This window comes from Trichoderma harzianum, assembly GCF_003025095.1.
Source record: "Trichoderma harzianum CBS 226.95 unplaced genomic scaffold M431scaffold_9, whole genome shotgun sequence".
In the NCBI taxonomy this organism is placed as follows: Eukaryota; Fungi; Ascomycota; class Sordariomycetes; order Hypocreales; family Hypocreaceae; genus Trichoderma; species Trichoderma harzianum.
The window spans coordinates 444,780-455,596 of record NW_020209257.1 but is presented as its reverse complement, the minus strand read 5'-3'; the positions used below and the strand labels follow the sequence as shown (position 1 = coordinate 455,596).

At 50.6% G+C, this 10,817-nt stretch overlaps 4 protein-coding genes across 4 annotated transcripts; 1 reads left to right on the top strand and 3 right to left on the bottom strand.

The window, feature by feature from the left end:
* Positions 1–123: 123 nt before the first annotated feature.
* On the bottom strand, positions 124–1,897 carry M431DRAFT_509924 (hypothetical protein). Its single transcript, XM_024919382.1, has 2 exons — positions 1,636–1,897; positions 124–1,558 (listed from the first exon to the last, which is right to left on the bottom strand). The coding sequence occupies exons 1-2, from the start codon at positions 1,716–1,718 to the stop codon at positions 559–561; spliced, it is 1,083 nt and encodes a 360-aa protein (XP_024772324.1). The 5' UTR covers positions 1,719–1,897; the 3' UTR covers positions 124–558.
* A 1,595-nt stretch (positions 1,898–3,492) lies between these two features.
* M431DRAFT_483781 (hypothetical protein) lies at positions 3,493–4,444 on the top strand (the record flags this gene model as incomplete). Its single annotated transcript, XM_024916149.1, has 2 exons — positions 3,493–3,956; positions 4,018–4,444. 2 exons carry the CDS (start codon positions 3,493–3,495, stop codon positions 4,442–4,444), a joined length of 891 nt encoding a protein of 296 aa, XP_024772323.1.
* A 524-nt stretch (positions 4,445–4,968) lies between these two features.
* On the bottom strand, positions 4,969–8,570 carry M431DRAFT_7171 (hypothetical protein; the record flags this gene model as incomplete). The annotated part of the gene is made up of 7 exons (XM_024921943.1): positions 4,969–5,809; positions 5,874–6,003; positions 6,065–6,368; positions 6,448–7,326; positions 7,404–7,492; positions 7,572–7,705; positions 7,771–8,570. The coding sequence occupies 7 exons, from the start codon at positions 8,568–8,570 to the stop codon at positions 4,969–4,971; spliced, it is 3,177 nt and encodes a 1,058-aa protein (XP_024772322.1).
* Positions 8,571–8,979: 409 nt separating this feature from the next.
* M431DRAFT_119711 (hypothetical protein) lies at positions 8,980–10,191 on the bottom strand. The gene is made up of 2 exons (XM_024912079.1): positions 10,002–10,191; positions 8,980–9,927 (listed from the first exon to the last, which is right to left on the bottom strand). Exons 1-2 carry the CDS (start codon positions 10,025–10,027, stop codon positions 9,102–9,104), a joined length of 852 nt encoding a protein of 283 aa, XP_024772321.1. The 5' UTR covers positions 10,028–10,191; the 3' UTR covers positions 8,980–9,101.
* Positions 10,192–10,817: the final 626 nt, after the last annotated feature.

Sequence of the window (10,817 nt, the reverse complement as noted above, 5' to 3'; positions counted from 1 at the left end):
TCCCTGCGCACCATTGTTCATTCTACATCCCGAGTCGTCCATTATGAGGCTACAATGGCTCTTCTTTCGGCCAAGAAGCTTGCCGAGATTCCGGTCCCTTCCTCCGCAATGCAACTACCAAGGTGCTCATCTCATATCGATCAGCCTCACTGTTTGGAGGGTCGCCAAATAGATGACTTCGCTAAGCATATTATTTCCCGAACGGATCAATACTAATACAGCGCACGCGGCAAATTAAATGAAATATGACCACTAACCAATAGGCGAGTCTCTTTTTGTTCTTCGTTTTTACCCGATAGTGACACGCCAAGAGCGTCCTCCTGGCCTAGCCGGGCAACAAAAGACACCCAGCGGAGGATTCCGTACGCCACGGTAACATTGATTAATACCACCAGGAACGGGGTGGATGCCTTTCACTCATGTCTAAATTTACACTTCTCTTGACCGGTTCGCCACCTTTCTATGTATCACGGAGGGATACCACGGTCCGTCCCTTGCTCGGCGAATAGTCTAGATTCATCTTCCGTCGCCATCTCCTTGTCGTTTCTTGTGGGCTAATCAGCTTGTGTGTGCCGCGGCTGCTTGGCTTGTGACATAGTGCTCGAGTAATTCGTAGGAGATATTGCACCCTCCACATATCACAAGCACAACCACACTATTCTTGTTGAGTCCGGGAATCAACTCCTTCAGCCGGCCGCTGTACACCACCGCGGGAACGACTCCACATGACAACTCAACCAGGAAGCGCTCCTCGCTTGCGAACCGCTTACAGGCGGCAATAGCTTCGGCGTCGGAGAGCACCACGGTTGAGACCTGTTCACGGAGTCCGTACTCAAAGGCCCTTTGACAGACCCTTCTCGCGCCTAGGGTGGTGGCAAGACTAGTGATGGCGGGCAGGGTAATCAGCTCTCCCTTTTGGACTGCCTGATGGAGAGAGTCTGCTCCGAGAGTCTCAACGGCAATGACTCGAGTCTGTTGCATGGAGAGGTCGTCGAGGCCCTGCACGACACCGGACAAGAGGCCACCTCCACCGACACTGCAGATAATGGCATCGACGTTGCCTATGCGTGCCGTCACGTCGTCATCTGACACGCCCTCGATGGATACTGGATAGTGTTTGGTCATTGTGGGAATTTGTCTTGCGATTTCGTGCGAGATGCCCGCGGCACCGTCCCAAATCTCCTGAGCGTTGAATGGAGGTACATAGATGGCAACGTCTCCCTTGGTACGGGCTTCCTCCATGAGCGTTCCCGTCAAGTAGTCATCTGCCTCTTGCCACGAGGCCCCCTTTTGAATAACGTCAGTGGCGCCGGCCTGTCGCAACTTCTCAATCATGAAGGCTGAAGTCGACAGCGGGACGACGATGGTGGCCCGGCAACCCAGTGTGATGGCGGCATGGACACATGCCAGCCCAGCGTTGCCTCCGGACGAGCAGTAGAAATGGACCTTGCTGGTGTCTGCGCCTTGAGCGGCGAGTTTGGCCATCATGTAGTTGCCTATGCCGCGAGACTTGAAGGACCCTGAGGGTTGGAGGTTCTCCAGCTTAAGGAAGACATTGCTGAAGTCATGTCAGCGTCTGTCTTTCGGGGCGAATTACAAGAAAAGGGAACTCAATGTGAGTGCTTTTGTCCTTACCAGCCAGCGACTTCTGATAGAGTGTGTGATTTGATGAGTGGGGTTTCGATGTAGGGGATCTTTGTGTGGATTTCTGACCCCATGGTTGCTGATGGAGATGCTAAGGAGAGATGATTGGGATTCAATTCTTTCTCGGTAAGTGATGTTGATGCCCAAAATATGCTTTGCTAAGTCGTGATTGGTCACGTTCTATGACAAGGAAAAATACATAAACAACGATTGGAATGGACAAGTAAGTGAGCGTTGAAGCGATACAGTATGTTCAATACTATCTCATTGATATATAAGAAGTTGATAAAAGATTTCCATCTGGAACTAAGGAACCGACTACTGACGGATACCTAGTCAGAATGAGGGGTTGCCACCCAAAAGAAGCGTTTAGAACGTTCTGTTTCACTGTCTTACGGCTTGTCGGTTTGTGATTCATGCACGCGATTTATGAGTTGGGCGAGCCCTTTGACTTACATGCGCCCTTCTGTCAAAAATGTCGTTCATACAGCGACGACAGAGGACGATTATGGCAATGGAGTTTCTGACTGCCTGTTGAGGACGTGGCGTGGCGTCTCAATTCTGGCTGTTAGTGCCTGAATCTGCATGTCTCTGATCGACGCTGCTTTTTTTCTCCGGTGGCGGACAAATCAGCATCATCCAATGGATTATGATTTGCCCTTGCAGGTCAGATCTTTAAGCAGCAACGTGGTGAATGAGCTGCGTGTCTCATACATACTCACCACATTGTGTTGGGTTCCATCCGTCTCCATCTTTTTTGACTTTTTCCCGTTTTTTCAATCCTCCTCCACTGAACCCTGCATCTATTCTATTTAGTGAGACAATTTCCATGCTAGTTCTTCTTTGTGTTCTTTCGAATAATAAGCTGAGTCGCGGTTAATTGAATTCAATTGGACTGCAAAATCATGGTGCTGCAGTTGAGAAAAATATTCATTCGGTCCTTTGCAGTTAGCAATTCTGCCACACTGCGCGGAGGATGGCGATGCTGGCAGTAAACTCGACTGCACAGCCACACTCTTCAGGCTCAACCGACAGAAGCCTTTTCACTGTCACTAACCACCTGAGGTAACCATACTGCGATGCAATTATAACAGGTACTCCGTAGGCTGCCATTTATGTACCGTTAGCTACCTGAATACCAAGATAGATACACTTCTCGCCTGTCCTGTTCACCTTTGGTCTTAGCACCTACTTAGTAATGATCATCACGGCTGCTTCTGATCCGGAATCTTGTTCGAAGTCCTCCCTCTTAACTGGCTGCCTCCAGCTACCCAAATAGCCTTTCCACCACTGACGCAAGGGACCAAGCAAACAAGAAAAAAGATCTCCCCAGCAGTTCGCCGTCTTTAGTTCAGCTGCACCAGCCTCAGCCCCAAAAATACACCCCCACATGGCCCCGGTCTCAGCCACAGCGCCCGGTACGTTCTTGGCACTCTTACGCAAGCATCCAACCACAGAAGACCCTCCAGTACGTCATCCAGTGACGATTCCTCCCCGCCACAAGCATGTGCCCCTCTGGTGAGCCACACTTTGATGGAGAATCGCTTCGACAATCGGCTCTTCTTTTTCCTTTTCCTCTCGTCCAACTGACTCGAACTCGTGCATCTCTTTCTTTCTTCTTTTGGTATTTCACAGAAACGATCGTACACGGGTTTTCATTAATTCCGGCTGTTTTCTCACCGCTCTTCCTCGTCTTCTTCCTGCCGAGGTTTTCCATCTTCACATCTATCTAACCTTCTCTCATCCATCTGCATATATCACACACCACCTTAACCTCACTCTCACACCACCAATCAAAATCGACACTTTGATTCTTCTTCTTCGCACTTCAACAACAAACTCTTCATCATGGGCGCAGGACTAGGCTTCGGCCTCAAATTCGTGCAGTGGTTCATCCGCGGCATCCAGTTCTGCTGCTGCGCCATCGTCCTCGCCATCTACTCCTACTTCCTCGCAACGCTGCACAACCACAAGCTGCCCATCGCCACCAGCCTCCGCGCCGTCGAGGGCATCTCTGGGGCAGGCACGCTGTACACGCTGCTGGCCCTGTTGATGCTCTGCTGCCTCGCTGGCCACACGTTGACGGCTTTCTTAGCTGTCGTGCTTGACGTCTGCTTCATCGGAGCCTTCATCTACGTCGCCATTGCCAACAAGAACGGCGCTGGCTCATGCAACGGGGTGCTTGATACGCCTTTTGGCAAGGGTCAGTCGGATGCCACTGTCCAGGCTGACAAGGGCTTCACCACATTACCGAGCTTCCACACGGCTTGCAGACTGCAGACAGCCTGTCTCGCCGTGTCCATCATCGCAATGTAAGCAAGCATTTTACACAACCTCCTATATAGACTCAAAGACAACTAACTCGTTCACCAGCATCTGTTTTGCCTTTTCCATCCTCATGGAATTCGCCCTCACGCGCCACCACCAAAAGGAGAAGCGCTTCGGCCCCAGCCCCCAGAACAACTACACCTCCGGCTTCGGCAAGCGAAAGGGCGGCTTCTTCGGACGCATCTTTGGCTCCCGCCAGGTCGTCGACGGCAGCGAGGAGGGCAACATGCTGCCCCAGCACCCGCAGCCCGACCATCTCCACACTGACAACAACGACATCTCCAACCCATACAACCACACCGACTATAACCCCAAGTACGAGACTGGTTACGGGTACACCGGCGTCACCGGCAACAACAACACCGCTTACACGGGTGCTGGTGGATATACGGCTCCGCGTACTACCGCTGGGTATGGACAGCCGGTTAACTACCGCTATGAGGATGGTATCTACGACCCTGCTCAGCATTAAGTCCATTATGAGCTTGACACCTCTACCTCGATACTACCACAGAGGTCAGGATCAAGTTGACAAGCACAAAAAAAAATGAAAACACCAAAAAAACACACAACATGTACAACTTGTATCAATGTACGATGAACGAGCAATCAGGAATGGCACAATGATAGCCTTATCGTGCTCAACGAGAATATATGGGCTGGGGAGGGTATTTGCAAACATGAACGGATATCAATTGTCACGTAGACATACGGGGGCAATCACCTCCAGAGTTTTGACTTGTCAGCTCAAAAATTAATAAGTAATGAATCACAGATGTATATCTACTATCTATCTACATATGCACTCCGTACGCCGACTCTTCGCTGTGATAAGTGCATACCTATGACGGTAGTCAGTGCTTGTGTTTATGTATAATCGGTGTCTCAACCATGAGTCGCTTTCAGTGAAAAAAGTAGTCGATGCTCTCGCTCCACAAAGTTGATGCCAATCTAGTCATCCCCCCTCACGACTAACAGTCCCTTCATTTCCATCTTTCACCCCCAAGTCGACTCCCCATGGTCCATCTCACTCATAGTATCATCCCCATTGAGCATCAAGTCCGTCCAGTTCAGATCCACCTTCTCCAGCTCCCTCGAGAAGAAGTCCTGCTCCTCCCTCATGGCGATGCGAATGTCGGCCGCAATCTTCTCCGGGTACCTCCGCACATTCAACCAATGCGTCAAGCTCCGCAGCGCCTGCTCCAGCGGCAGCGCCGAGTCCACCTCGGCGTCAATGTCGCTGCCCGCGAGCCACTCGTCGCGGAGCTCCGGCCTGCAGTGGAGGTAGACGGCCGTGATGACTCGCATGTTGGACTGCCTCCACTTACGGCCACAGTACGGCACTTGGCCCTTGAAGAGCTTGAGTGTGTATAGCCGCAGTTCGGGCTGGGGTACCCTCAGAGACTTCTTGAGGATGGTGGATGACTTATACTGCACCAGCAGCAAGTTGCGGTGCGCCTTGTTCTTGCAGATCTTCTGCATCACCCTGAGGTAGTTGATCAGAGAGAAAAAGTTCCTCCTCGAGAAGTCGGTAATGGGCTCTAATGGGAGATTGCCAAGAGGCAGCCCCATTTCGTCAACCTCTGGCCTCATCGGGACCTGTTCTTCGCTGTCAACAGCCACGTCTTCCATCTGGTCCACAACCGGTTCCTCTAGCTCTCGCTGCCTCTTAATCGGCGGTGGCGCCGCGTCATCTCCGCTGTCTTCTCCTGCTAATGGCCCGTTGCCTTCATCTTCACCATGAACGTCTTCTTCGTCCACGTCTTCTTCCTCGTTGTCGGCGTCGCTCTCGGCCTTATCCTTAAATTTTGACCGAATGTTGCAAAATTGGAAGAAGCTGCAGGCAATTGTAAGTATACAAAGCTCGTCACATTCAGGGGCGAGTAGGTTTTTCTCCTTACCTATTTTCAACATGATCCATCTTACTGTCGACCACTTGTTGAATGTCTTGGTGTGCAAAGAGCTTGAGGACCAAGGGGAGATAATTAGAATCCAGTAGAAGCTGAGTCAAGTATTCAAACTTGAGAACATCTGAGACCCAAACCTGTTAGCTGAGCCGTACTTGACGCAATGCTTATTCGATGATACCCACGCGAGAGTCTGAGCCACTTCAGCAAGAGTAGGAGAATCGCCGTCATAGCCTTCGAGGTAATCTCCCTAGTTCGAGTGGCGTCAATCTCTTCAGGAGTCGGCTCCCCATCTTGCTCTGCCTGTCCTTGTCCACTCATATCCATACCCCTCTGCGACCCATGGCCACCATTAACGCCGGGATTATTAGCCCTATTAGCCATCCCTGCCATCTGATTCTGCTGCTGGGTCACTATGGCCGTGACATTAACAAGGATGGGACGAAGTAAAACAATCACTATGGACTGAAGGTGAGGCAAGGCATCGCTCTACAAAGGATGCATTCGTTCGCATTAGTCGTGAATCGGAGACGAGCAAATGAAGAAGTTGAGAGCAGGGTACACTTACATAGAAACGTTCCACCGCCATGAGTCGTTGCTTGTCGCGTTCGCTCAATCTATCCGGTTGAGGGCCAAGATCAAGCTCAGGGCCTTGAAATGGTCGTTCTTTCTTCTTCTTCTCTTTATGATCCTCCACTTTTAGTTCACGCAGCACCTCTCTCTCTTCCAACGTGAGCTCATTAAGATCAAGTTCCTCAATATCATCATTATCGCTTTCGTCAGCATCGTCGTCAGTCTCCCAGCCGCGCTCAAATTTGAGGAATCGCTCTCGCTCCTCCCAGAGCTGGCGAGTCGCTCGTGTCATCCTGACACGCGAAGAAAATAGTTGTCCCGCTTCGAGAATTGAGGCGGGAATATCGCTGCCCTCCCATTTTCTAGAAACCAGAGGATTGCCATATCCCGCTTCACCCTTCCCGCCAGCGCTGTTACTGGTGGCATCAAGAGGGGGATACATAAAGGGAAAATTTTGGTTAGTCTGGTAGTTTTGCTTCTTACCGCCCTTACCACCGACTCCCGGAGATGGCGGTGGTGATGGTGCCGGGGTGGCAATGTGTACTGGTTGGTTGAGGATAGACGCTCCTCCCATTTGTACATTTGGTGGTTGTGGGATAATGCCGTTGGCACCGTTTCGGCTCGCAATATTAGGCAGAGGTGGAAGAAGTGATGGGTTGTCAGCCTCCAGTGGTATCAGGGGCTGCGGAGGAACATAAGCCGGGTATTTTGAGGTTATTTCCTGGCGGAAAACATGATAGTCTAAAGGATTTGCTGTGATTGTATCTTTGGTCTTGTCTCCATTTGTCAGCTCGCTGGTGGCTTCCTTGACACGCTCAAGGTCTTTGGTTCCGCCGAAAACAAGAAGAATTGATTTCCAGAACAAAAGGAAAATCTATCCATGATTTGTCAGTGATCATCTCGCCGAGAAGCACGGAAAGCACCAGACAGAGGTTGCAGTGGGGTTCTTACTTGAGTATGAGGCATGGTGCTCTGTTCATCCCACCTCAACTTGGAAGTCGCCAGCATCATGAAATCAACCAACGAGGGATTCAACTCAACTATATATCCCGGGTTAGCATCGTGCACGTCTTTCCAGTGCCACGGACGAAGCATGGCCGCGACATATGTTGTACATACGCAGTTTTGCTTCAGTCGAAGCCATATCTTCGGGGTCGTTCAACGTCTCCTGAACAACAATATACATAATCGTCAGGAGATTCATTAGTTCGTCCTGCGCGTCCTGAGCACTGGCTTGTTGGATCTCGCCAGTCCTATCAACGTTAGACTCCTCTCGACACATTAAGCAATTGCACCACGTGCGAGCCATGAATCATACCAATGGATCTCAAAGACATTCCTCAGTGCTTCCCAAACGACCGATAAACCTCCCAGCGACGTTAAGCACGTCACGCCAGCCTTTATCGCCTGTAATTGAGGGATGCTTGCAATGGACCGGCTCGTTTCATCCGTCGCGTGAGGCATCGCGGTATCGCCCCATCTTCCCAACACCAGATACATAATCTTTCCGATCGAATTCGCCCTCAAAGCCGCATCGTTAGACTGCACGCCCGCAATGGCGCCCTGTATAAATCTCGCTCTCGTGTCGTGGTCCGCATCGTCCCAGCCATGCTTGCCGCCCGATTCGTGCTTCCAATGCCACTCAAAGGCCTTTTGCGCCGCGTTAAGGCGCACCCACTGCCAAAATTGATACACGAACCACTCGTCTATCTCTTCGGCATGGGGGGCCATATCTGAGTAGACAAAGTCATATGCCGCGGGCTCAGTTGCATTGACCGTGGCCACGATGCGCCGCAGCTGCATGAGCGACAGGGAGTCGGTGGGGGCATGCTGTGGGATTTGCGCTCGGTTCGCATTATTAGTATTATTATTACCGCCCGAGGCTGCAGGAGGAAGCATCGTCGAGCTGCCGCCCTGCCGTTGCGATTGTTGTTGGGACTGCTGAAGGGGGCCTCGAGACGACGAGAGTGGCGGCAGCAATGGAGCTGGCGATGGGGCTGGAGAGTCGTCAATCGCGGATTCGTCCGCGGAGTAGTCAATGGCCTCCTCCACTGCCTCGTTCGAGGCCTCGTTCGACGACGCCTGGGCCGTTTTCGCTGAAGGCCACAAACTATTCATCATGGACGACGGGACGTGGCGGTTTCTCGTTACTTGTGGTACATTGCGGGGTCCCGCCAAAGATTCGTCGTCAGGGGTGTTGGTTAATCCATGGAGGCTGCGTGATACAGCTACTTGAACGAAGAATATGAACGATGCTTGATAGACAAGATTTGTCGCGTGCTGATGCTGGTCATGTGCCGGTGATTCAATGCTGCAGCTCCCAAGTTTGGAGCTTGATGTTAAGGTGTGGTTTAAGTCTGTAACTGGAGGGGTCTTGGTTGAGCTCTAGCGGAGCTCCAATTGGCTGAACCACCCTGGACGTCCCCTGAGGTACTGGTGCAGCGCTCAGTGCTGGACAGGTACCTTCAACGCACTACTACCTGTAACAGCATCACTTTTGCCAGACGAAATTCAGGTTCGAAACATGGCAACCTTTATGCCTGCTTTTCCGTAAAAGATAAAACGAGTCGCTCAAAGGGCTTTGTATTACAGCCCAATTATTTACATAAGCGTTGTATGTACAGTACAGAATTCCGCCGTGATGCTGGTTTACTCTTCATCAGAAGAGCTGTCCTCGTCACCTCCGCCATTCTCGCCCTTCCCAGCCTTTCTCTTTGCCTTTCTTCTCGCCTTCTTCAACTTGTTCAATCTCTTCTTCTTCTCTTTCACCTGCTCCTCCTTATCAGCCATCTTCTGCTTCGCTGCTGCATCAGCCTGCTCCTTCGCCCTCGCCTTTTTCCTCATTGCTATTCTGCTCTTCTTCCCCAGCCGTTTCCTCTTCGCTTGCTGCTCATCGTCGACGCGTGTGACATCTACTCCTTCCCCGGGCCGGGCTTTTCTCGTGACTTTGATGTTTGTGACTCGCCAGGGGAGCTCAAGACCCCATTCCCTTATTTTAGATCGCGCAAGGATGTCTTCTCCGCTCACTGCTGCCATCTCATATTGGTGTTTCTTCTCCGGCGGCAGGTCTGTTACCAGGTAGTATGATAACGGCCTACCTCTGGCAAGTTTGCCTTCGATAATTCTGTCGTGGTTTTCAAGAACAACCTTTGGTGCCGGACCAGCCGTGCTGAAGAGCCGAAAGGTATAGGCTTCATCCTCAGCTTCGGCATCTTGGTTAGACGCAGACTCATCTGCAGGGGCGTTTTGTTCACTCTCCGAATCAGAGCTGAGTCCGTCGTCTTCTTTCGTGTCGCTAGCCTGAGGCTTGTTGGGTCCAGGCAAGGTGTCCTGTGGTTTTGGCGCACGAAATTCACTCTCGTCTATTCCAAGAGCTTTGGCGATTTGTGCATTGAGCCATGCCTCCCGGTCTGCATCTCCTTCACTCTCGCTCCACGAAGACTCATCCGATGCATGTAGATCCTCCCGGCGGACTCTATCCTCAGAATTAGCTCTCAAATATTTACCATATAGATAACTACGACCGAGAGGGACACAGTAAACTCATACCTCTTTGCATCGGGCAGCTCAAACATGGTGGCTCTCCAGGCTGGGAAAAGATGAGATATCGGTTTTTTTCGCCCCCAATGGGCTATATTTAGATGCAGTCAATCGGCGTTGCAGAATTCCAAATTCGAGATAAGATGAAAACCAAATGGGTATATGCAGTTGACATGCGCCTCAACGAATCATGTTTCAATCAAATCCAAACCAACATAAAACGACGCTGTAAAAAGAAAATCCCCGGCAGTTTCTTAGGCGCGGCTTATCTTATCGAGAGTACAAAGTACATCGCTGCAGTCAGCACGCGCCCGGCTACCATAAGTATTCAGTACTTTTAAACGCTCGCGCTTGTGCGCTCTAACAAAGTACCTCATACTTTACTCTATCTCAAAGTTTCTACAAGAGACTTCAAATGTTCTCAGGACACACACACACACCATTCCACCCCCTATCCATCCCATTCACAACCTCTCTACTTTTTCGGGTCTTAATCAAGAATCCGCAACTCCTGTTCTTAGATAAAGAAAATAAGAATAAAAATAAAAGAAAAATAAAAAGCCGGAGGCAAGGAACCTTCGGTCCGCAAGACCTCCATCTCGGCCCCCACGCTCCGAAATCCAACTCGGGCAAAATGCACGAGAGAAGCAATTTAAGCAGAAAAAAAATAACCTGCATAAGGAGATTATAAATTGAATTTTTCTTTCTTTAATCTATTTTGAATTTACCCTCTCCAATACCACGCCGCCGTGCTAAAATAGAGCAAAGGGAGAAAAAAAAACGGAACTTGTCCTGCCGTGTAACACAACTTACAGGTTGTACCCT